Raw genomic sequence first — 25,912 nt, forward strand, 5'->3', positions numbered from 1 at the left:
AAAGTTAACCTACCATTTATACAGTCTATTAGTTAAAATAGTTATGAACATATGGAGGTCCAACTTGTGACACCATTTATTTTAAACTTGCCTAAAGTTAGAATCTTACACATGTAAACTAAACATGAATCCAAGAAAAACCCCAAAGGTGCACACCTTTATACCGATGCCACGGGAAATGCTGACTGAAATCACGATCCCGAGAGGCTGGTGTATTGTGGCAAGGAAAGTAATTTTAAGAAGTACTATCTGAGTACATCCCCCCACAGTTTAAATTTTGGACATCACTTCAACATTCCAAGGACACCAAGATTAACTAACTTCCTGACTCTCAAAGGCAGTTTTCAGAGCTGACCAGAAGGTGGCAGGGCAAAAGGTCCCGGGGCACACCTGCTACTAGAAGGGGGGCTTAGTGCTCTAGGGTAGTGGTGCTTAGCCTCAGGGGAACATGGATTGATTTGAGAATCTTGATGAAGGGGACAGGATGGCTCCTCTCCCTAGAAAAACCTGAATGTATGCAATTTTTATCTTCCACTTTAGGGAGTTCAAAATCCCCTGAGGCTTACCCACCACTCTCAAATTGAGAACACTTGCCCTAAGTATAGTATATGTTATTCTAGTACATTTCCACACTAACCACGCTGTCCACAACTATTTGTCTGTAAAGTCTGTTGGCAGACCCCTCCCCTCCACAAAGTACCTGAATAAAAGGGTTCAGACTCACCTCTGTGTTTTTCAAGCTCAGCAAACAGCTGGCCCTTAGTAGCAGTGTCCCATGTTACTGTCTAAATTGGGTCACGTCTGAGACTGAAAAGGGGGCACTATTAACAATTCCAACAGGTGGGACACCTGGGTGGCTCAGTTGGTTAAGCATCTGCCTTCAGCTCAGATCATGATCTCAGGGTCCTGGGATGGAGTCCCACATCGAACTCCTTGCTCAGCGGGGAGCCTACTTCTCCCTCCGCCTGCCGCTCCCCCTGCTTGTACTCTCTCCCTCTCTCTCTCTGACAAATAAATAAAATCTTAAAAAAAAACAAAAACAAACCGAAAACAAACCAAACAAAAAATAATTACAACAGGCATGAAGAGGAGCTGTCCTAGGCACACTGGGACACACAATCACCCTTAGGAGGCCGTGACAATTTCCTGAGGAGTCACATCTTTTCTTTACCTATGGAACCCCTTAGGATTTAACAATATGAGGCTGCACACAGGTGAGCACCTTGGAGAGAAAAATGTGCCAAAGAATCTACCTATTAGAAACAACCTGAGCCACACCTTGCTGCACAGAAGAGAAGTGTCACTGGGGGTCAGAAGATGGTTTGTGTTCCAGGCCCTGGGCTGGGCAGGTTCATGGTCTCACTGGGCATCTACGTCCTGTTTTGAGATGAATTCAATTTGGCAACCACCTGGGTGCACACTTTAGGTCAGGTGCTAGGAAGAACACGCAGCCTATCAAATGCAGACAATGCCATGAAGGGTCCTCTTGTGTCACATCTTCACCAACTCCCGGTTCAGAGTTTTTACTCAGTTGTTCTTCTCATACAATCACCTTGTAATTGAGGATTCTTGGCGAAGTTTAGAACTACCTCTTCGGTTCTTTGACCCACAAGATGGTGAACTTGCCCAGAGAACTGAATGACAAGTGTCCATCACTGTGTTTCCACCGCACACTGCCTTTGGCAGACGATGCTCGATAAATGCTTGTTGAATAAATGACAAAATCTTGTTACTTGAGAAACTACCTGTTGCATACCAGGAAGAAACTGGAAATAAGCACCCCATTTTTAGAAGACTACACCAGAGTTCAGACCTGCAGTGGGTGCTGCCTCACCTCCCAGCAGCCACGCTGGAAGGCTGCACACTGATTCCAATGGCAATGCTAAAGTGCAGAGCATTTTGGGAACTTCTCTGTTTGAGGGACCTTTAGAACACGCAAGTTCTTTCCTGGTGCTCTAGTAGCAAGCAGGTATTCCTCCCCTCAAGGTAAGTCACTTTGAGAGGTCAGGGGAGACCATTCAGAGCCTGGTCTGGTACATGAGGTGAGCTACCAAGCCAGGTAAGATGCTTTGTGGTTAAACATAGGGTACGACTATTGAATGAGACCAATTTTCTCATATGACTTATATATTCATTGCCAAAACAGAAGTTATAAGGCAGTTCTGGCAAAGGAACAGCAATGAAATACAAGCATAACCTTTCAGGATAACAACTTTTAAAGAGCAATCCCTACTTGAATGCTCAAGTTCTGGTACATTTGGTTAAAAATTCTGATTCATAACTTCACAGATTTACAACATCTAAAGGAAGAACGTCAAAGTCGATGACAGACACCACCCCCAAACTGACTAAACTTGACCACCAAAACTCCTCAGGAAAGAAGCACTCACCTTGGGATGATGATCTGTAGCTGTGAAAAAGCAAAAAACCTTCTTATACATAAGCAAGGTCACAGCTTACCTGCTGGCTCTCTGGAATGATTCCACAAAGCTTTCTTAGAACATTTGGGAATTCCCCACCCAAAACCAGAGAGGAGTTCCAGCCTTCGGGACACACACACGTGCTCAGACTGTAAAATCCTCAGGCAAAGACTCCAACTCCACTCCACGAGCAATAGGAGAGAGGTGAGTCTCAAAGAAGAAACGATGAGACAGTGCTCTGCCCCCAGGAAGTACTACAGATGCCAAACACTCTCTTCTTCCATTTTCCCCAAACGGATCGAACACTGACCTACTCTTGCAAAAGAGCTTGCTGAACAGAGCTCTCTTAAAACGATCAACCACTCTACACAACAAACGCGCTGTCATAAAGTATTCGAGAAAACTTAACTTTTAGCAGAAGCAAGGCTGGAAGTGAAGTCTTAGGCTCTCCCAGCATGATAGCTACAGTTAGTTTATCCAAAGGACTCGGCATCCTTCGGGATCCTAAAGGAGCAAGGAAGTTTATGCCTAAGAGTGGAGCGCGAGTTGGGGCACAGCCAATACATCCAACCTGTGCACACTGAAGCTGAGGGAGCAAGTTCCGGGAAGCTCCAGAGAGCTCAAAGTTCCGAAGAGCCCATCCCCAGTCCGGGCTGGTCTCCTCTGGAGGGCGAATCTGCGTGCCTCCCCCCCCCACCCCCGCCGTGGGCGGCAAACATGTGCCACGCGAATGTCCCGGAAGAGAAATGACAGCTTCGGGAGAATGGACTCCACCGCGGGGCGCAGAGGCAGCCACGGGGAGTTCGGGCTCCAAGTAGGTTCCAGGGCTCCCCGGGCCGGCAAGCCGCGGACCGAACGCGGGATCGTGCCTGTTTCCGCGACCCCTTCCCAGGACCCGAGAGGCACGCTTGGCCGGGGACACAGCCCGGAGCGCTCCCCGGAGGCGGCGGCGCCGGGGCTCCCGGGCCTCGGCTCCGCGCCGCCGCCACGCTCCCCGCCCGGCCGCCTCGGCCTCCTCCCCGCGGGCCCGGCCTTCCCGCGGCCGCCGCCGCCACCTACCTCAGCGCGAGGGCGGGGAGGGGGCCACGGCTCCGCTGGCGTCGGGGCGGCGCGGGGAAGACGTCCCTCGGCCCTTCCGCTCCTCACAGGCTCCGGCTTCAGGCGCGACGCGGGCGGAACAAACGGGCTCCACTACCCGCGGGGGCCGGCCATTGTGCGACGTCATCAGGCCGCGACGGTCGTCCTGCGGGCCGGCGGGCTTCCCTCGCTGGCCCCGCCCTCCGCCCGCTTCCTTCCGGCCTCCGCGCGGCCGCCTCCGCGCGGCCCCGCCCCCGCGGCGCGCGCCCGCTCGAGCCAGCCACGGCGCAAGCGCCGCCGGAGGCCCCGCCCCGGGGCGTGTCTCCGAGCCCGCGCGCCGCCGGCCGTCCGACCACGCCTGCGGGGGGGGGGCGGGCCGAGCCGCGCAGGTGGTTTCGCCCCCGGAGCCGGAAATCCTATCTCCTCCCGCCGGGCCCGAGAGCTCCCGCCCCGTTGAGCGTGGGCACCTGACACAAAGTTATTCATTTTTCGGATATTGAGTTTAAACCTCAAAGCCCGGACGTTTTTAGCTATTTCCGTCGGACTAAATCGCTTACGCTCTGTTGAGTATAGTCAATTCAATACAAAATTAATCATTTTTGAGTATTGAGTTTAAATGTCAAAGCTTAAGATTTTTAACCATTCCCGCTTTCTTAAAAATAATTAGCTCAACAAAAAAATCAATCATATTGTAGATACTAAGATTCAATATCAGAGACAATTTTCACTACTTCTGTGGGAATAAACAGCTCTGCGTAATACTAAATGTGATCAGCTTTCTGTGAGCGAAAGGACATCATGTGGTATTGGGAGCATTTGGGCAGCTTACCAGCTGCGCACAGCCCCTCAACGTGGAGCCAGCCTGCAGGGGATCAAACAGCACTTTTTATGTTTTTTTTTTAAGATACTATTTTTAAGTAATCTCTACCCCTGATGTGGGGCTTGAGCTCACAGCCCCGAGTTCAAGAGTGGCACGCTCCACCGAGTGCACTATTCCATTTTAAAGAGGAAGGTCCTGGGCTGGGTTCTTAATCATTTGTGAACAGGGGGCCCAGGTTTTCATTTTGCACTGGACACTGCAAATTAGATAGCTGGTTCTGGGCGTAATGAAGGGTTTTAAGAGATGCTGAGCAGAGCGGGCCTTCCCTCAGCCCATCTTCCTCTTCCAGAAAGCCTGCAGTAAAGAGAGCTCCTCCTTGGGGCAGCCTGCCACCGTTGGGCCACATATGTAAGTGTCTGGCGGACTGTGAAGTTGCATGAACTCCTAGACGTTTGCCCCGTGTTATCTGAACAAACGAGCAAGGGAAGAAATGGGGGCATGCAGAGAGTTCCCATACGACCCAGCAATGACACTCGGGTAGCTAACCCAAGAGAAATGAAATATGCACGAAGACACCCGTACACCGACGGAAATTGGCAGCAGATTTATTCACAATTGCTACAAAGGGGAAACAACCCACATGTTCATCAACTGATGATAGATAAATATGGTCTATCCATTCAATAGAATATTAGTCATATAAAGGAATGAAGTCTTTATAAGAAGAGGTAGCACCGAGTTCTCCCCCCACCCCCCCCCACACCACATGAGGGCACAAGAAGGTGATGCCTGCCTCCCTGGAGGAGGGCTTTTGCCAGAACCCGACCACACCAGTACCCTGTCCTTGGACTTCTAGCTTCCAGAACGGTGACAAATAAATTTCTGTTAAGCTGCCCAGTCTGTGGTATTTTGTTTTGGCAGCCCGAGCTGACTAATACATTCCATGTCCATGAAACATCCAGGAGGGGCAAATTCATCAAGTCAGAAAGTAAAGAGTGGTCGCCAGGGGCCGGGGGAGGTGGAATGGGGAGTGGCCGCTACTGGGAACAAAGCTTCTTTTGGGGTAAGAAAAATGTTCCGGAGTTAGTGGTGATAGGCACGTACTACGAACCACTGAATTGGGTACTTGAAAGGGGTGAATTTTATGGCATATGAATTATACCCCAACAAAGCTATTATTTTTTCACTTTTAAAAAAAAAGATTTTTTGGACCCTGGCCTTGTGACCTGAGCCGAAGGCAGACGCTTAACCAACTGAGCCACACAGGTGCCCCCAAAGCTATTATTTAAAAAAAGGAAAGAAAAGAAGGAGAGGCAGACATGGGGGGGCAATGCAGGATGGGAGCAAGGAGCGAGAGGAGGTGGGGGAGGGAAGGAGCGAGGGCTCTGTGGGAGAGGGAGAGGGCCAGACTCTGTCCAGGGTTCTACCTCCTGAAGGAATCTCCAGCTACCCTCCCTTTTCTCCACCCACCATCCTCACGTGCGGGGGCGGGGAGGGGGCTCATGCCACAGCTCCAGCCACTCCCCTGCTCCCCACCCTCCCCCAGACACCAAGAGCCACCTGACTATAATCTCACTGCTCCAGCCTGAGGCCCCCCCAGCAGCTCCCTCTGCCCCAAGATAAGCTTTGAACCCTCGGGTGTGTTGTCCCTGCTCCCTAACCCATCTCCAGCCCTTGTGCCCCCTCCCTTGCCTTCAACTGGTTGCACACTTTGCTTTGCCCCCAGGCCTTTGTCCATACCATTCCTGCTGCCTGGGACGCTGCTCCCACATTTCCTTGCCGAACTTTGATCCTTCTTCAGGCCTCACCCAGGATGGACCTTCTTCCAGAGCCTTGTCTGTCTCCGCCACATGACTATGAGCTCCCGGTCAGGCACTGAACAGCCAGGCACAGTATCTGCAGCACCGGGAGTATGTGTGTGTGTTGGGGGCCCGCATTCAGAAAGACAGAAAATGGCTGAGATGGGTCAGAACCCAGTCTCCGTGAACCTAAATACCATGGGCTTGGATCGCTGTGCCTTGAGCCGTAGGCCCTGGGTGTAAGCATATAAGCAGTGTCCCTGTGAGCCTCAGTTTCACTGCTCTATAGAGCGGGGCTATTCACACCTGCTGCCTCCTTCTCCGGAGGGAAGGAGGAGGCCACAAGGTGGCAGGCACACACAGTCGTTGGTTCACAGAGCTCCCTGCTCACGCAGGCTGTGTGCTGGGCGTGGTCGTGACATCCTCGGGAGGCAGCCCGCACTGCGATCTCTGTTTTACACCAGAGGAAGTAGAAGCTGTGAAGGGCAGAGCTGGGACCTCACCCAGGGAGTCCGACCACAAACCCCAGGTGTTCTGTGTCTCCAGGTGAGGTCACTCTGGCTGTGACAATTCTGTAGGAGAAACATAAACCTCTGTTTTATCCACGGGGTCATTTGGAGTCAAAGGTCACTAGCAGCTGCTCTGACGCTAACTGGCAGGCATGCACCCCACACATTCAGAGTGCTGATTGACGTGGGCCCATCCGGCCAGGGCCATTGGGCTGGTCAAAGACAACAGGCCTGCATGAACATCACTTACGGCCCGAGATAGCTGCCACCACCCACTGAACTGTGACAGGTGTTTGCACGGTGGTTGTGGGGGAGCACCGAGTCTGAGTTTAACAAGTGTGTGATTCTACACTGGGTGACAACCACTTTGGAAAACAACGGGCATATCGAGAGCAGTGCTCTGTGACCAACAAGGCAACCCTAGATGGGTGCTCTCAAAGTGGATTCCTTGGGCGGCCGCGCAACACCACGGGACCTGTTAGGAATGCACATTCTCAGGCTCTGTCCAGAGCTGCTGCGTCAGAAACTCTGGCTGTGGGGCTGGCAGTCTGCCTTTTCACAGGCCTGGGGATCCGATGCCCCGTGGAGGGCGAGACCACCAGACTGGACTCTTTCACCCGTGGCCGTGAGGAGACATGAGCAAGGGTACTCACAGAAGATCTCTTGATAACAAATGAAAGAACAAAGGGGGAAAAAACAGAAGTGGCCCAAATGTTCACAGCTGATTGCCGTATCGAACATATGTTACACATTGTAATAGATGAATCTGAAGTGTATGTCTGTAATGTCTATATGGATGAGGCTGTTTTCTTTCCACTCTGGGATGCTGCTTCAAGGGCGGCATTTACTGCCTGACTGAGGAGTGACGGGGAGCCACAGTAGATATTAAGCAGGGGACATGAAGAAAGTGCATGTTGGTGATTTTGGAGCCTCATCTGAAGCTCCTGCAACTGAGTCACCTGTGGGGTCTGTTGCTTTTCCTCTTGGTTTTCAGTGATCTGGTCCTGTTTTATAGCATGCCTTGTACTTCTTATTTGATGTTGGACATGGTGGATACATTTTTGCGGGGTGCTGGGATGGCCTTATCTGCTCCAAAGAGGGTGAGGCTTCATTCGTATGAGCGGGTGGTTTCAGCAGATCACCGGGCCCTATTAAGCCTTGCTTCCAGGCTTTGCAAGGGCTGGCTTGTTTTTGAGAGCGTGGCCCGTCCGTGCTCCCGGGAGTGGAGTGTCTGCACTCTCAGAGGACGGTCTGCACCGTCTGCCCCAACTCTGTGTCCGCAGGCTTGATCTGCAGTCTGTTTCTCCTGCTTTCATGCTGCTGCGGCCGCTCATCCAGCTCCTGGTCTCCCCAGCTGCTCCTCTCTGCTGGTTCTCATGGGTTCCCCAGCACGGGCGTAGGGGCTAGCCGCCACTCCCCGGGTTTGCACTCAGGATGCTGGGCTCCTTCTCTCCAGGCTTTTCCCTCAAGTTCCAGATGTTTTAGACCCTGTTCCCTCAGCTCAGCAGGGTCGTGCTTGCAGTTGTCTACCCGTCCCCCGCCCCCCCGCCCCGGGGTGGATGCGGGGTCACTTTGTTCTTTCTCTTTGCTCAGGGGTGATAGCCCCACAGCTGCCCGCGTTGGCTGCCTTCCAAATGCGTCTATGCACGTATATCAGTCAGTACGTCAGGGTTTTACAGCTGTCTTTAGCCGGAGGCGGCGGGGGTTGGGGGTCCTGGGGGGGTGGACCCGCATTCTCACTTCTTCAAGGGGCTAGTGCCCGCGGGAGCCTCTGCTGTTCTCTCAAGCTGCCACCAGAGGGCACACCAACCCAGGTGTTCTCCACTCCTGGGGGGGGGGGGCGGGTCGGGGATGTGGGCCGGGGTAGGAGCTGGCAGGTGCTGTTCTGGCTGCCAGCGCCCCTCAGCCTTTCTCATTCTCCAGATGGCCCCTTGGGTGCTGCCGGGAAGGGAGGGCAGGCCTCAGGCTCCTGCACGTTCCAAAGCTGTCCATCCCCAACTGGCGAGGGGCGCACGCAGGCGTGCGCGCACACATTCCCTTTCGTCTTCATCCACAAGTTCGTTCTCCAGCTTCACGAGAAAATTAATGGAGCACACATTTCTATTCAGCTTTGTTCTGTATTTGGAATTGACTTCTGGGGGTGGCTGTGGACGTGGCTTGCAGGAAGGGCCCCCTGGTTCTGTGTGGGACCCTGACTCCCCAGGGGACCCCTGCCCCCTCCAGACTTTGTCCCAGACCCCCAAAGGCTGCCCAGCACTGACCCCACCCAGCTTCTTCCCTTCCCTTCCTGGAGACGTCCCGGGATGGGCCTCAGCCCAGCCAAGCAGCGGCTGCCCACCCCCTCCTCTCTGGTGAGGCTGAATGAGTGAGTCAGTGAATGATGTCAGTTTAGTTCCCAACTCACAGCCTTTACCAAGAGCTGGGACTTCTTCCCACACTTCCCACGGTGACAGCGCGGGCACAGCACCCTCGTTCCATGCCGCAAGGCAGCCCGTGGCTTCCCCATCCCAGCGGTCAGTGACGCCCTTTCTGGAAGACAAGGGGACTGTAGTGGCTGGTCTCCAACATGGTCCCAAGGAACCCTGGCCACTGGGACTCGTACTCTGGAGCAGCCCCTCGATCTGGGCTAGCTCATGATGGCTTGAGTTGGCAGGGGCGGGGAAAGGTACCGTGTGCTCCTGGGGCCCTGATCTGCTGTAGGATGTCTGGCTTTTCCGCTGGCATGGCCACGTGGAGAGAGCCGGGCTTTGCCGTTCCAGCCAGCCCCAGCCTGCCAGTCCTCCCTGCGAGGCAGCAGGTGCATGAGCGCCAGCCAGGTGACCCTAGACAACTGTGGTCCCAACCATCACCATGCACAGAAGACCACCCAGGGGAGCCTGCTGCAGAAGTGTGCACAATGACAAAGTGGCTGTCCTTTGAGCCCAGCACCAGAGAACCAAGGCCACAGGGGCTCTGCTGCACCTGGGACCCAGGTTCTGCACCCACGTGGCCCCCCAGCCCTGTGATGACGTTACCACCAGAATATGACTTGCTTTCTTTTAGCGCCAGCCTGCTTTCATCTCTACGCCAATGACTTTATACTTCTGCCCCGATCTTCTTTTATACAAACACCACCTGAGCTTCTAGGAGCACCCCCCACCTTCAGCAGAACCCACTGCTGAATACCCGAGCGTGCTGCTGAAGTACTACTTAACAACCGGACAGCATGGCTGCCCACCAGCCAGAGGGATCACAGCCATGGGGCCAGACATGAACCATTTGGTTTCCAGGCCGTGGAAGAGGTCCAGAAGTCTCCAAGGAGGGTCCGGCTGGCTGAGGTAGAGGGCCCTTGGTTATGGACAGATGGTATGGAAGTCATGTGGTAATTTAGCACTGAGGCAGCTGAATACCTGCATGCTTCTTTGAGGACTCACTCAGACACACCCTCCCTCCTCAGGGCCCATCGGACATGCCCCGGCATGTGCCATCTGCAACACACATTTGGAACACCCCCTTCCCTGAGCCTCCACCTCCCAGCTGGATGTTTTCACCAACTGCCAAGTCCCTAAGCCTAAGGATTGAGAGGTGACGTTCTAAGAAGTCTCACTGTGGCTCACCCCCAAACCCTGCCTTTAAGAGCATGGCAAAGTGGCCTTTCCTGCCCATGCCCTGCTCTGGTCCTTGGGACTGAATGTAGGAACGCTGCCACGAAGAGGCAAAATGTTTTTTGGTCATTTTTTCTAATTACTGAATCAACCCACCTTTATAGAGGAAGACAGATAAAGAAAATAAGGTGATCTGGACCCTGGGTATGTACCAGGATCCGGGCATTTCCAGAGTCTCGGGGGAGGAGTGGCCACCCAGCCCTGTGGCTGAAGACACCAACTTTGTAGAAGGCGGGGCTTGGGTTCAAATCCCCACTCTGCGTGCTACTGCCTCACCTTCCTGAGACTCTGCTTTCTCTTCTGAAAAACAGTGGTACTAACAGATGCCAGCATGTGGGGATGGTTGCGACAGCCACACAAGACACCACAGGCCGTGCCCAGGCCTGGCATATGGCACGCTCCTGGTGGATGGTTGCTATTAGATATGAACACGTTCGTGAATAGGAGACAATACTCACCTCTCCTTTTTTTAAAAGATATTTATTTATTTGAGAGAGAGAGAATGAGAGAGAGAGAGCAGGAGTGGGGGAGGTCAGAGGGAGAAGCAGACTCCCCGCTGAGCAGGGAGCCCGATGCGGGACTCGATCCCGGGACTCCAGGATCATGACCTGAGCTGAAGGCAGTCGCTTAACCAACTGAGCCACCCAGGTGTCCAATACTCACCTGTTCTTTACAGATGGCTTTTGCTTACTCTGTTACGAACATCTTGCCATGCCAATCAGTACTTCTTACGCATCTGTGGTTTTTTTTTTTAAGATTTATTTATTTATTTGAGAGAGAGAGAGAGAGAGAGAGAGAGAGAGTGCATACAGAGGCAGAGGGAGAAGCAGGTTTCCCGATGAGCAAGGAGCCAGATGTGGGACTTGATTCCAGAATCCTGGGATCATAACCTGAGCCAAAGGCAGATTCTTCACCGACTGAGCCACCCAGGCACCCCATGACATCGGTTTTAACCAATATTGTGCTGTGGGGACACAGCATTGAGTTCTTACCACTCTGAATGGACATTTAAGCTGTCAGCGAGTGGTCTTGTTGCAAACAAAGGCTATGTAACTGCTCCATAACCCCAGGAGATGCTGCTGGGGGTTTCTTGGGAGGCTGCTGGCTGTAGGGCTGCTGGGACACAGAGATGGGGGGACACAGCATCTGTCTACAGTGCAGGTGAGCTAGGGGCTGGGAGAACTCAGGGCAGAGTGAAAGACAGGTTCTGGGCGGTTCCCAGAGAGGAGCAGGACTCCCCAAGATCGAGGGCAAGGGGAGTGGAGTAGAAGAAAGACCCAGCATGAGGCTGATGTAGGTTCTCCTCTGTCAGGGGCGTCCTGCTCTTAGGATTGGCTGAGACACCGTGCACACAAACAGCACGGCGTGTGGGGTGTAGCAGGTGGTCCCCGAGTCTTAGTTGTTGCCGCGGATTTCATTTGCTACCGTTAACTGCACAGCTAGGCAAGCCACTTTCCCTCTCTGCACCTCCGTTTTCACTTCGACGGGCCTTGGTGGAGACGGGATTGTAGGCACTTGATTCCATTCTCTCCCGAGGTCCCTGTGCCTGTGGCTCCTTCTGGAAGGCTGCTTGATAAGGCAGCGGATGGCTTCAGCACCAGCGAGGCAGGACAGCGCCCGGAGCTGTCCAGGGTCTGAATTCACGGTGGCAGGGGGAGGGCCGCAGAGGCCTGGGCCACGGAGAGGTAGCAGCAAGGATGGCGGGAGAGGGACACATACTCTGCGCCTGGGAACAGTGACCCTGCCATGCGACGGTGGCTTGTGGGATCACAGCCTTCCCAGAGGTCTGGCAGCCCTAGTGCGGAGCTGGGGTGCCACGCTTAGGGGCACGAGGACTGAGGCCTGCCCTGTGCAGGTGCCTCGGCCAACCTCCCCCCACCCCCCATCAGCCCTCTCCCCGATCTCTGTGGTCCAGGGTCAGCCAGGCCCTGGATATCACAGTTTTGGGAACAAGTGGATGAAAATGCCACTCAGCCTGAGCTTGGGCGCAGGAGCCCTCTAGCTGTGTTGTCGGTGATTCTCCCAAACTGGAAACCACCCAGAAGTCCACCGACAGCCCATCGTGCATGGACATACTGCAGAGAGTCCTACAGCAGAATATCACACGGCAGGGGAAATGGATAGGGGACAGTCACACTCAGCAGGGATGAATCTCTCAGCGTGATGCTGGGAAGAAGCAGGACGCAAATTATTCCGTGTGGTTCTGGTTACAGAAAGCTCCCAGGCAGGCAAGATAAAGGATGGCATTTGGGGCTGCAGGCCAGGGAAGTGGTGACCGTCTGCAGAGGAAGGGCAGGGACTGGGAGGGTGGGCCTCACTTTTATTCATTCAACCACCAATTTATGTTGGGTGCACCTTCCCATATGTTGATTCCATTTCAAAATGAAGAAGTAAAAGAGAGAAAGTCACCGGGGGTCATTGGACTTTCTTGGAGAGAGGGCTATTAAAACCCATATTCAAGGGCATTGCTTCTGGTCACTCAATCTGTGGCCAGGAATTCGCACACTCACTGGGTCCCTCCTTGGTTCTGAGGCGTGGGCCTGTGACTCCTCAAACTCATGACACTGGGCCCCCACGATCAAGAGTCATGCTCCACTGGACTGAGCCAGCCAGGCTCCCCTGAAGTCTGCATCCTAAATGCCTTCGGAGAGCCAGGCCCCTGGCCATTTGGGGGAAATAGTCTGGGACTTCTGCTTCCTGGGTCAGCTGACGGGCTCCTTTGTGGTTTCCTCCCAAGGGCTAGCCCAAGAGAAGATGTGCCAGCCGTGCCCCCTTGTGGGGCACCCAGCAGCAAGGGCCCGGGGCACCCCTGCTTCCCAGAGCCCCCAAACTTGGGCTCTAGACCTGCCTTTCGGCCAGAGCAAGCCGTTCCCCCTCCCAGGCCTCGGTCTGCCCTCTGGGACATGCTGCCCTAGGTGCTTAGTGAGCATGTCATCCCTTCCTTTCCAGAGCACTGCAAAGGGACCCCAGGGGGTGGACCTCACATCAGAGTCACTTGGAGACTGTAGACCCCGGAGCGCTTCCCAGTTAATCCCAACCTGGCCTCTCAGGGTAAGGGGGCCCGTCCGTGCCCTCCCCACCTCCTCCCTGGATTTCTGCTTCCTCCTGTTAGACCGCCAATGGCTCGGCTGGCCAGCAGGGTCCTTCTCAGCCCGATGAACTCCCGGGGAGCCCCTGCCCCTGGCCTGGGAGGGGAGGCAGGGTGGCAGAGCGTGTCTCCTGCTGGGGAAGCTGCACTAGCGGCCGCTGCCGCCAGGTTGACAGTCACTCCTGCAGGGGGAGGGCGAGGGGCGTGCGGGAGCAGGGAGAAATTGGCAGAGCTGTGTGTGTCTGTTTGCGAGCATACACAGCGTGTTCACACAGCATTGCAGCCTGCAGGATGAGAAGCCTCTGTCCGTGGACTGCCTGAGGTGTCGGGGCTGTCATCCCCCTCTCCCTGTCTCTGGAAGGAGGAAGAAGGTGATAAGGCTCCTCACTGGGCAAGTTCTCTGAGCTCACAGGTTTCTCCTGGGGACTGGACTGGGAGCCAGCGGTGGTGGCCTCCCACCTGGTGGAATGTTTACTGCAGAAAGGCTAGCATGCAGGCGGGGTGGGGAGATGGAGGTCTTCTGAGATGCGGAGGAGGCGGGGATGGGGCAAACTCCCAGCTGCAGGGAGGCTGTATATCTGAGGGGGCTGCTATGAGGTTCAGTCCTGGGGCTGCCAGCCTCCAAGGCAGAAGGTACATGAGGCCCTTGGGGGATGGGGGGGGGTCGAAGCAGCTGTGCTGGGATCCCCGGCTGATTGTCTCCTTGGCTAAACAGAAAAGGAGGCTCATTTTCAGGAGAGCAACAGGCTGGGGGCCTGTGTGTGTCCATGTGTGCAGGTGTCTATGAGTCCAGGTATGGAGGGTGTGTTCCAGGTACTTGTGCACATGGCATGAAAGTGGGCAGTGTGTCTGTGTGTATGGTATGCGCACCTGTGCAGTGGGGGTGTGCGTGAGCTTGTGTTGTGATTTACACACACGTGTGTGCATTTGGGTCTGTGTGTTTTGGGTATAAGGTGTGGGGGGATAGTTCAAGTGTGTGTCCATGAAGAAGTGTGTGCGGCACCTGTGTGTGTCAGGGTCTGTGTGTCTATGTGTGCAGCCATGTGTGCTGGGTCTGCTGTGGAGGGGAGTTTGGTTCATGAGTGTTTGTGTGTGTATGTGCTTGTATGTCTGCATGTCTGCGTGTTGGTGTATGGGGGGAGGAGCCATGGGCTGTCTCTGTGTGTGAATGCCTGGAAACGTGTGTGCAGGTGTGCTGCCTGTGTATACAGGTGCGTGCTGCCTGTGTGTGCAGATGTGTGTACCCTGTGTGTGCAGGTGTGTGCTGGCTGTGTGCAGGTGTGTGTAGCCTGTGTGTACAGGTGTGTGCTGCCTGTGTGTACAGGTGTGTGTAGCCTGTGTGTGCAGATGTGTGTACCCTGTGTGTGCAGGTGTGTGCTGGCTGTGTGCAGGTGTGTGTAGCCTGTGTGTACAGGTGTGTGCTGCCTGTGTGTGCAGGTGTGTGCTGCCTGTGTGTACAGGTGTGTTGCACAGGTGTGTGCTGTCAGTGTGTGCCGCCTGTGTGTACAGGTGTGTGTGCAGGTGTGTACAGGTGGGTGTGCAGGTGTGTGCTGCGTGTGTACAGGTGTGTTACATAGTTGTGTGCTGCCAGCGTGTGCCACCTGTGTGTACAGATGTGTGTACAGGTGTGTGTGTGGGTGTGTGCCGCCTGTGTGTACAGGTGTGTGTGCAGGTGCGTGGACAATGTGTGCTGTCTGTGTTGTGTGTGCACAGGTGTGTGGACAGCATCCTAGGGACCGCCACTTCTCTTCCAGTCCTGCCCCAATTCCGTGCCTTGGCCCCTGCCCCGTGGGGGCTGCAGTGGGGGCTTCTGGCCTCTCAGGCCAGGCAGGAGTGGGCCGAGCACCTGGCCTGGCGACTGTCTCTGGGTGTGGTCTGCCTCAGCCTCACCTGCTTCTCACTTGCCCTGGTTCTGGGTCCGACTGGGGGTGGGCCTGGCTAGTGAGGAGGCAGGGCCGGGCTGCCAGTGGAGGGGCAGGAAGACCCTGGCCCATTTCCAGAAAGGCTCTGCCATGGCCACGGCCTGGGGCTTTTGGGCAGGAGCCAGTCGCTGGCTTTCGGCGCTGCTCCTGGGAAACCACAACGGGGCATCCCACAAGCCCGGCGTGTTGATCCAGCTCGCTCCCTGCAGCACCCGAGGAGGGACCTGCTGTTGTTATCCCTGCTGACAGATGGGGGTGCCAAGGCTCAGGGAGAGTAACCAGGTGCCAGGTCCACAACTTTCTGCGCCTTGCTGTTTCTCAAGAACTTCACCACGTCCCTGCGAAGCAAGTACTTCTGGTCTCCCCATTTCATAGGTGAGCTCGTTGAGACTGAGATGCTGTGTGCCTTCATCACAGCACAGGGCAGCTGACTGTGAGCACTCAGGGTGTGCTGGGCCAAGAGCTGACAGGCACTCACCTGCACGACTCCTGCCCCTTGTGTGTGAGGTACGGTTGCCACCTGTGTTGATGCTCCAGGAAAGCGAGGCTTGTAGGGAGGCTCAGTAATGTTGTCAGCAGAGCCTTGGACATGTATTCCCTGTTCCGTCCCCTCGCCTGGCCAAGCAGAGCAACATCACAAGCACAGGGCCCCGTGTGTCCCTGGGGGCCTGGCTTCTAGCAGAGGCCGGTGTTGGTTGGGCCCTGCGGGTGCAAGAGGCCCAGCCCCACTGGCCGTGGATGTGTGCTGGAGCCCCCGCTTCTTGCTCCCTCCAGCACCTGGTCAGCCACCATGGAAAACGGGAGCAAGCTGGACAAGCCCAGCCGTGTGTTGCAGGCACGTGGAGAGGCCGTCCTGGGCCTGACCAAGTACAAGATGGTTTCAGTCTTCCTGGTGCTCCTGGCGTGTGTGACGGGCATCGTGGGAAACACCACAGTGGTCCTGGTGGCGCTGACTGCTCGCGACATGCACACCCCCACCAACTGCTACCGGGTCAGCCTGACCCTGGCTGAGCTCACCGTGCTGGTGGCCGCAGGGCTGCCCAACGTCTCTGACAGCCTGGCTGGGCAGTGGATCTACAGGCACGCCGGCTGCCTGGGCATCACTTACTTGCAGTACCTGGGCATCAATGTCTCCTCCTGCTCCATCCTGGCGTTCACCATGGAGAGGTGGGTGCTCCCCGGCCCTGCTCTGCATGCATCTCCCTTACCACAAAGCAACCAACCAGGACTTCCCAGCTGGGAGGCTCAGAAGCTGAGCCTCAGCTGAGCAGGAGGGCCAATTTCCCCTTTCCATAGAGGGAAGTGGGGTGGGACCCTGGAAGCCCGGGCCCAGGAAGCAGGGGTCAGAAGGGCTCTTCTCTCATCCCTGCTGCTGACTTGCCTTGAGATGCTGAGGCAATCCTCCATCTCCGGGCCTCAGTTTCTCCACCTGGGAAGTGGGCGTTTGGACTGGACATTCTCTGGGGTTCCTTCCACTCTGATTTTAGCCCTGAGAGGCGGTGTAACCCAGAGTTAAGCATGTGGACCCCGAAGCTTGCTGACCGGGTTCACACCTGGCTCTGCCCCTTCCTAGCTGCATGGTCTTGGGCAGGCCGGCCCAGAGGCTCAGTGGCTTGTCCAGGGCCAACACAGAATTGGGACACAATTCAGGCCTTTGGACTTCCAAATGCTGGCCTGGTCCTGGTTCTCCTGGGCTGTGGCTGTCTGGGCTCCAGTGACCTCCAGCTCCTGCCCACGCTGGCTTACCCCATGGCCTGGGTATGGCAGGGGGGCACCCGGGTCCAGGCTGTGAGCCGGCCGAGAAAGGCATGTGATGTCATTGGCTGCCTCAGTTGGTGACCTTTGGAGGTGGGCAACTAAAAACCCATGGGGCTCTCGCAGAGGTCAAAGGTCTTTGAAAGGGCCCTGGGGTCCCTGGGCCTGCAGCAGACACGGCTGAGCCTGGGGCGCCTCCAGGGGCCTCCAGCGGCAGCACTTCCTACACGCCCTCAACACGGCCGCCTGGCCCCCTGGATCTTCATGGCCCTCAAGTCCTTCCACGAGAGGACCAGATGGGGGATCTGATGGGGGCCAGGACGGGTCATGAGCGCGTGCTCGCACACACGCGCCCACGTGCCCACACAGGGCTCCCGACCCCGCTGCCCGTGGCTGCGGGTACGTCGCCATCTGCCACCCAGTGCGGCGCAGACCGTGTGCACCGTGGCCCGGGCCAAGCGGATCATTGCGGCGGTCTGGGGGATCATGTCCGTCTACTGCCGGCTCTGCTTCTTCCTGGTGGACCTGCGCGTCAGCGAGAGACAGGGCCCGCAGTGCGGCTACAGAGTGTCCCGCCACCTCTACCTGCCCATCTACCTGTTGGACTTCACCCTGTTCTTCGCCACACCCCTGCTGGTGGCCTCTGCCCTCTACGGGCTCATCGGGAGAGTCTTGTTCCGGAGCGCACTGCCCCACCCGCCCCACCCCGGGGCTGGGCGCGGTGAGGCCTGGCAGGAGCAGGGAACCCAAGAGAAGCAGGCCCGGGGGCCAGGTGGGAGCCCCAGGTCTTCCAGAAAGCAGGTGGGTGAGGTGTCCGGGAGAGTTGGGTGGAGTTGGCCGGAGAGGGGCTGATGGGCAGAGAGGCAGGGAGAGGTGCGAGGCAGAGCCGGGCAGAGAGGGGATGCAGGCAGGACGTGCGTTCGTTCGCTCTCCACGCCGGCTTCTGGGTGCTGGGACCCAGGGACGAGGTGACTCAGGGAGAGGCAGGGAGGCCTCACAGAGCTGACAGCGGAGGCTAGCAAGGGGGCAGGCCAAGCATGTACCAGGAAGCACTGCGGGGAGCAGGGTGAGGCCTGGAGGTGGACGCAAGCCTGGCGCACTGGGTTGGCAGGGGGCAGCGTGAATGGTCAGGGGCTTTGGCTGCAGGGAAGCAGGGGCAGCGACGGGGGCTCTGAGACAGCGGGAGCCCCACACGTGGGGAGCCTGAGACAGGTGCACAGTCAGAGACACGGAGAGAGGGAGAGCACTGAGCAGGGGGGACACCTGTGACCGAGCCACACACTCGCTAGAGGAGAGACAGAGACAGAGAGATGGAGAGACACAGACCCTCAAGAGGAGAGACACAGACAGGGAGAGACAGAGCCAGGCTCACAGAGTGGCCAAGGCCTGTGTCCACTCTCAGGGACAAGGCTCTGGACACACAGGTGGTCACACCTCCTGGGGCAAAAGCCAGCGATGACTGCATGGTCCCCCCTCCTCACCACAATTTGGGAAGGAGATTGCTGACATCCTCGTGCTGTAAGCTGGAAAGGGAGGCTCAGAGAGGCTCAGCGGGCTGCCCAGGGTCACACAGCAGGAGTCCAGGAGCTGGGATGTCACTTGGCTCTGCAAACCCCAGCACCTACACTCCTTGGAGATGGCAGCAGGGAGGGGCCCCCTGGAGAACTCCCCTCAGCTCCGAGGCCCCCAGGAGGCTCCCAGCATGGGTCAGGCTGGTAGCTGTCCCCCCAGAGGCCCGGACGGGTGCCCCTTCCGCTTCCTGATGACCCCAACTGCCACAGACACCCTGGTCCTAGCAGACTGTCCTGGGCTGCACGGGGGTGGGCTTCGAATCCCCCCACAGGCCTTTCTGGGTCTGTGACTCACTCCTGAACTGAAGGATAGAACAGGGTGCGAGTAGGGGTCCCACCTAGAGGGTCACGGCTGCAGCTGGAGGGGGCCGTTCGGACAGTCATGAGCATGGATGGGTTTTGGGGAGGCCTCTCTTGCCCTCCAAGCTGTGCTTCCCCATCCCCGAAGGGGCCACCGTGACAGTGCCATGTCCAGGGGAGCCGTCCCGGGCTTGTGGCTGCGTGCGGCCCCAAGCATCAGTGTTTGTCCCAGCTGGGAGTGTACAAGGTGTGGGGCAGGGAGCCCCTGGGGGCACAGGGTGGTGACCAGGGAGCACCCGAGGCAGAATATCTCCGGATCTCAGGCACCAGCAGAGCTGGAGACGCCAGACCTGGTCAGCGCCCGAGGGGCGCGTAGCTCGCAGCCTGGCGGATGTGTCGTCACAGATGACTCTTCCAGTGACGTTCTTGTCAGGACCCCGCGCACAGCTCTGAGGCGGGAGGTGTGGCCGCCCCTCGCGGGGCGTGCGCTTGGCCACCAGCCCGTCCCCGTGTCCTGCAGGTCACCAAGATGCCGGTGGCGGTCGTGTTGCTATTCGCGTGCCCTACCGCACGCTGGTGCTGCTCAGCTCCCTGGTGGCCCAGCCCTTCCTGGAGCCCTGGTGCCCCTCTTCTGCCGCACCTGCGTCTACACCACCGGTGCCGTCAACCCCACCGTCTACAGCCTCATGTCCCAGAAGTGCCAGGACGCCTTTCGGCGCCTGTGCTGCTCTCTGTCGGGAGAGAGACAGGGGCGTGCGGCCTGCCACACTGCCACCAGCTGCAGTGCGGCCCAAGAGACCCCCCGAAGACGCAGGCAGACAGGAGCCAGGGCTGGGGTCCTCAGGCTGCAGGGTCCCCGCCCCCCCGCCCCCAGCAGCAGGAGCCCTCGGTCAGCTGGGTCTGAGGGCAGCCCTCCTCCTGCCCAGCGCCCTGCCTCCGTTCCCCGTCTGCTCACGTGCAGGGTCCCCCTGTCCACTGGGCCAGGACAGGCACAGATGCCCCTTTAGCCCCCGGGGCCCCCGCCACTTTCCTCCCTAGGAACAAGGGCCATAGGGTGGCCTGGGTCCGGGTGCTTGAAGTTCAAGTCTGGACTCCATGTGGGAATCCCTCACCTCCTTGGGAAGCAGGGGAGGAGAGGAGCAGGAAGGAGAGGCTGGAGGACCTGGAGGACCACCAGCCTTCATCGGTGTGACACTATGACCTTCTACCCACCAGCACTTGTTATGTTAAGCGGCTTTTCCAGGGGAAGGCCTGGTATTAAAGTGTTTGTCAACACTGTCCTCAGCTGTGGGTGGAGCCTGCCCAGGATTGCATATTCCCCTGCAGATAGAAGCTACCTGGGGCCCCATCGAAAGGCCCCCAGCTTCTACCGCGGACACCCAGAGATACTTCATGGGTCAGGGGAACCCCGACCCCAGGCTGCCCCAATGCTCTGGTGCCCCAGCCTGAAAAGTGTATCCCCCCGGAGGGGTCAGCAGGGCTGACCCTCTCCCTAGCCCACTGCCACTGCCAAGGAGCTAAGCAGGAGCTGGGGGTGCTGGGGTGAGCAGGGAGCCCCCGAAGAGGCAGGACGGTCCCCATGTGATGCTCCTCAATGAAGGGAGGCTCCGGGCACCCCGCTGAGCCCACCACACTCTCACCCCAGCAACGGCCTGCTCAGTGGGACTCCCACTGTCCACGTTACGTGCATGAGACTTAGACACCTCCGGGCAGGCAGCCCCCTGCATCCTGTGGGTGAGCTGCTGTGCTCCTGACCTCCGAGATGGGCACGTGTCCCCGACCCTGTCCCTATTCCTTTTGAGATCACTTTTCTCCTGGCCTCTGTGGTGTCCTTTAAAAGCGGATTTTCCGCAGAGTGGTTTAGGAGGAAGTGTGTCTCCTGCTGGCCAAAACCTGAGGTCAGGCAGGGAGGAGGGGATGAGATGGTGAGTCCTCGCCAGAGGACAGGTCCCACCCCTGTGACTTTGTGACCAAGCTCAGTGGGCAAAGGCACCTGGATGCTCATGCCTCTTCTGGCCTGTCAAGGTCGAGGTCCGTCCTTGGTGCTCAGTGTCCAGTCCTGAGTCAGCTTTGCTCCCTGAACTGTTTTCCTCTCTCTTTTTTGCACAGGAACATCTCACTGAGAGGGAGGATGTGTTACTGTCCCTTACCCCGGACCCAGGAATCAGGAACTAATTCGTGTGCCCTGCCTACCACCCCCCTGCCAACAGAAAGTACCTCCCAAATGTCTGGGAGCTCAGCAAGCTGATGGCCAGGAGTGAGCCCCCTGCTCCTGCCTTTATTTCGCACACAGCCGTCAGGGAGCCCCAGAGCCGGTGCACACCAGCCCCTCTTCATTTCGCCAGTGGTCTCCTGGGGACTGCGTCAGAAATGCAGAGTGCCGGCTGGGGCGCCGAGGCCTGGGCGTCTGTGACAGACGGGTGAGGAGCTGCTCGGTGGCACCTGCGGTGAGCCACAAGCACCGTGAGGTAGAAGGCTGGGGCAAGGAGCTCTGCGTTAAGAAGCATGCGGGGTAGGGGGTGGGCTGACAGCTGGGCCCCCCCATCTCCTAAACTGAGCCAGTGCCACTAATAGGCAAGGCTGCTGTTCAAGGCATGATGCTCTGGATCTGTTTCCCACCCCAAGTGGCTAACAGCCGAAAAGCTCTCTTGTGCGAAGGCGTAACCGGTGCTCACGGCTGGCTGTGAAATCCGCACAGACGTGTGCTGAGCTCTGATTTCTGCATGAAAATCATTCTGCTACAGCTCGGATGTGCACTGTCCCCGTGTCACCCACCAGAGGAGCGCGGGCTCAGCGTCAGGCCTCAGTCCCCGGACGGCGTGTGTCTGGAACGCACCCAGAACATGCGCCCCGAGAGTGCGGGGGGTGAGAGCCCCCAGGGCCGGGTGTGAGGCCCGGGGGAAGCCTGGGCCATGGTTCACACCCTCGTGGTGCTGACCCCCACCTTCTGCTCTCCGGTGGGCATGAGCAGCCTGTGTGGGGAGGGGGCAGGGCCCCAGACTGTGTGACGCTGGCGGAGGCTACATCTGCTCTCCCCCAGGGGACAGCTGTCAGGACAGAGGGGGCACCAGGGGCTGTGTGCTTTCTGGCACAGCGTGGGGCTCAGGCAGCCGTGGGCCTTCCTTGGGGAAATGGCTGGACCAGCTGGGCTCCCTCTGAGCTTTTTAGGACGATGGGGAACTTCACCTGTGCCCGAGCAGCCGATAAACAGGGACAATGAAAAAGGCTCCCTAAACCTTTTGTTTTCCAAAGTCCCCTGGGGACAGGCTTTCTGGAGACTCCAGTCCGTTCTTCCTCATGGCTCCACGAGACCCACAGATGACCCCTGGGTCACTTGGGACCAGGCCAGACCCTGCAGCTCCCTGTCCTCTGTCTCATGGTTGATTTGCTGAGACTAGCTGGACATGGAGACCATTTCCAGATCAGCTGACCCAGATTCTCCTGATTGCAAGACAAGCCCAGCCGTGGACCACCCAGGCCCCTGTACACCACCCACCTGTCGCCCGTCTGTTCCTCCCTCCACGAGCCCAGGGCAGCACCACCTGCAGGACATGAGGTCTTCAGCCCCACGGAGCTCTCCCTATTGTGATGGCCTGGCTGGAATCAAGGTTCTGCTTCTGGTTCTGTGTCTCGTGTCCTCTGAGCTGAAGGTGCTGTTGGCCTTTTCCGCCTTCCCAAGCAGCCTCTGTTTCCTCAAAGCACGGGCACCCCCACACTGTCTGGGCATGAGCCTCTGTCGGAGGCAGGCGGTGTTTTGGCTGTCAGCGTGGGACCCACGCGGCCCTTCCTCGTGCCCCGCCCCCATGGCCGGCTGGGGCGGCAGGTGCGCCTAATGTGCCCACGCCGCTGCCCGAGTACCCAGCAGGCACCGCGGCCCTTTTCCTCTCAATTCCCCTTCGCTAGCCCCACCCGGGCCTCGTCTGCCTGTACCCTCTCAGGCATTTTCACGATAGCTTTTGGTTGTCGCAGGATTGGGCGGAGCCGTTGGTGTTTAGAGCCGCCTGAAGTCCCCCGGGAGCACAGGGACCCTCCGGGAGCTCAGTGACGATGCGCTCCCACGGCTGGACCCTTGTGGAGGTAGGACACATCTGTTTGCAATTCCGTGCGCTCTGCCTGCAAACACCAAGCGCTTTTCTCGGGAAGTTCCGGGAGAGCAGGCCCCGTGCGGCCGAGGGGAGACTGCACTCGGATTTGGGAAATTTTACAGGCAGACATGGGGGGTTTGCCCCTCAGGGCCGTGCCAGGAACCTCCTCCAGGAAGCCCCGGGGGCAGCTCCTATAGCCTGATAGCCTCGCTCCCCACCCTTCTGAAGACCCTAATACTTTCCACCTTGTGCTCGATCGTTGACTTCTGTGGCGGCTTCTCTCTTGTTTGAGACTGCAAATGCAGTGGGGGTGGTGAGCAGTTTGCTTGTATTGCTGTGAATTTTTTGCTTTGAATTCTTGTCTGGTGGCACGAATGTCCCCTAACGCTGGGTCCGGGTCTCACCCGGGATGGTGTGTGTGGTCAGGTGAGCTTGGGGAGGCCCCTTGGGGCTCTGGTCGGGGTGGGAGTGGGCTTGGTTCTCGAGGCGGGGCCGGGTCTGCAGCCAACACTGGCCTGAGTCAGAGCATTCCAGGTGAGGCCTTGCCCTCAACAAGGCCCTGGGGGTCTTCTTGCTGCTCTGCGTCATGAACAGAGCTGGTTCTGGAGGGTTCAAGGGCCTGAGAACCCACGAATTAAATCACAGAGAAAAACACAGGGCAGAAACTTCGTCCGGAGATTGATCGACAACATGCAAATACCTGCAAATAGCACCTGATTTGCTCCTAGCCCCCTTATTTTGCACACCTGTAGATGGCCCCATGCTGTCCTAGAAGCCAGGTAACCACCGCAGGGGCCGGCTGGGAGCGGGCGGGACACCGCAGCCTTGCTTAGTTCTGGAACATTCTCAGGCCACGAGCACCTGCCCACTGCCCCCTAACCCGCTCCCGTGGCAGAGCACATGGGCTCTGTCTCCCGCCAAGCTGAGATAGCTTCATAACCCTCCGCCACCCAGTATGCCCTGGTGCACCTGCTGTTCATTCCAGGTGCTGCATTTTCTGAAGGCTCCTGTCACCCTACACCCATCGTCTGCTTCTAGGAGCAGGGGTGACCTCTCCTCCCTCATCCCTGCAAGGACTAGGTGCTGAAGAGAAGCATGGGGACCCTGGTTCAGGCCACACCTGCTGGCCGTGGGAGCAGCCGGGGAGGGACGAGTGATGGAGCATTAGGAGGAGGGGGGTGGTTCTTGGCAGATGCGCTCCATCCAGCACAGGCACAGAGTTCCCAGCGCTTTACCAGGGAGAACAAGTTTGCATCCCTCAGGCCTCTGACTCCAGCTCCATCTGGCTTAAGCAGAGGGATCTGGTGGGTCCACAGGAATTGCCCAGGAGGTGGAAAGCTGGCATCCAGGGGGAGTGATGGAGAAGGGCCAAACGTTAACCCATCCTGTGGTTGAGCCTGGGGTAGAGAGGGGCTGCTCCTGGGCAGGCACAGGGTAGAGGGGCCTGTGCTGACCCCCCCAGTGGTGGCTCCCCAAGTTAGAGCTTGGGGGGACAGAGGCTGGGGAGACGTGGGGGGAGGGGGCGGGATAGAGTCATGCTGGGGCAGGAAAGCCTGGGTGGCCGCAGCGCCTCTCCAAACCTTGGTCCGTCATTTTCTGCTCGGAGTGGCCCTCTGGGTGGTCTGAGGATGAGGGAGGAGAGTCCTGGAATGCACGCTGGTAGGGAGGGGGCCATCGAGGACCCAGCTCAGTGGCCTGGGCCAGTGGAGGCCACTTCCCGTGCAAGGGACCCAGGCCCCAAAGAGGTGACCTGGGAGGGAGGTCTTAGTAGAGGTGAGGGGGTCAGAATGGAGGGCTGGACTTGTGTGGCTGGGGGCTGCAGAGATCCACCCCCCCCCCCCCCCCGCCCCGCCACCTGGCGCTGTGCGGAGTGGGCGGTCTTCCCAGATGCTTGCCTGCACAGACAGGAAGGGCGGGACCCCAAGGTCCCCCAGGCGCGTGAGGCACAAGGGCTCCCGGCTCCGCACATACCACGTTAACGTCACCCAGTCTCCAGTTTCTTCTTTGGCAAAACAGGGCTCACCCCCATGACCTGGGGTGAGGGGTGGGGGTGGGTGAGTGTTTAGCGGTTCTCAAAGTGTGGTCCACAGAACCCTCAAGGTCTGTGACCTCAAAAACAGCAGGACTTGTCTTTTCCATAAGTTGACCTTTGCCCTGCAGGGACAGAGCGGCTGCAGTCCCAGGCTGTGCTCAGGGCTCCACGTGCGCAGTGAAGGAAACACAGCTTCCCGGAGCCTGTCCTCCATGCGGCAGCAGTGGTTTTTAGTCTGGAATTCTTTTTTTAATTATTTGAGAGCTCGTGAGCGAGCATAAATGGCGGTGGGTGGGGGAGCAGAGGGAGAAGCAGGCTCCCCGCCGAGCAGGGGGCCTGATGCGGGGCTCCATCCCAGGACCCTGGGACCGCGACCCGAGCCGAAGGCAGGCGCTTCACCGATGGAGCCACTTAGGCGCCCCTTGAATTCTTTTCAGTGTTTTGTAGTGACAAGATGGGAAGTCACCCGAAACGTTCCACATCCATCGCTGGGAGCGACGCGGAAGGATGAGGCGCGTGGCGTGGTGACAAGGTGCCCGGGAGTGAGGCTGAGCCGTGAGCCTGCGGCATCCCCACCTCCTCCCGTGTGTGCCTTCCACTCGCTCGCTTGGGTGACACATGCAGTGAGGGTGAGGGCAGACTCGCTCAGAATGTGGAACCCTGAGCCACGGGACCCTGCAGCTCCACTTCGGGATGGCCCCAGAAGACCCCGAAGCCAGTGTGTCACCCAGGTGTCCCCATGCAGAAGGCGGGCACGGCCCCAGCCCGGCAGCGGCTGAGCGGACACACAGAGTGCACATGAATCTCTGCCCGTGGTGTGGAGCCATCAGAAGGACTGAAACACGGACGTGTCGCATGGAGAAATCTGGACAACATGCCGGGCCACAGAA

General features: G+C 57.8%; 2 protein-coding genes across 8 annotated transcripts in view; one reads left to right on the forward strand and one right to left on the reverse strand.

Annotated features, from left to right (window-relative positions):
• Positions 1–3,659, reverse strand: part of ZC3H18 (zinc finger CCCH-type containing 18) — a 60,391-nt gene extending 56,732 nt beyond the window's left edge. For 2 of the 7 annotated variants that reach the window (XM_027618551.2, XM_027618558.2), the window contains exon 1: positions 3,480–3,658. The gene's annotated coding sequence lies outside the window, so the exon portion shown is untranslated. Of the gene's footprint in view, positions 1–1,278; positions 1,704–2,390; positions 2,804–2,829; positions 2,925–3,479 lie in introns of those variants that run through there. The other 5 variants (XM_027618553.2, XM_027618554.2, XM_027618552.2 and 2 more) reach the window with 5 other exon arrangements.
• Positions 3,660–16,069: 12,410 nt separating this feature from the next.
• Positions 16,070–21,796, forward strand: LOC113935468 (thyrotropin-releasing hormone receptor-like). Its single transcript, XM_027617419.2, is given in 9 exon segments — positions 16,070–16,445; positions 17,433–17,459; positions 17,462–17,835; positions 19,426–19,462; positions 19,465–19,527; positions 19,530–19,794; positions 19,944–20,091; positions 21,251–21,417; positions 21,604–21,796. Coding segments are annotated over 9 exon segments (1,650 nt in total).
• Positions 21,797–25,912: the final 4,116 nt, after the last annotated feature.

Source organism: Zalophus californianus, chromosome 17, assembly GCF_009762305.2.
Source record: "Zalophus californianus isolate mZalCal1 chromosome 17, mZalCal1.pri.v2, whole genome shotgun sequence".
In the NCBI taxonomy this organism is placed as follows: Eukaryota; Metazoa; Chordata; class Mammalia; order Carnivora; family Otariidae; genus Zalophus; species Zalophus californianus.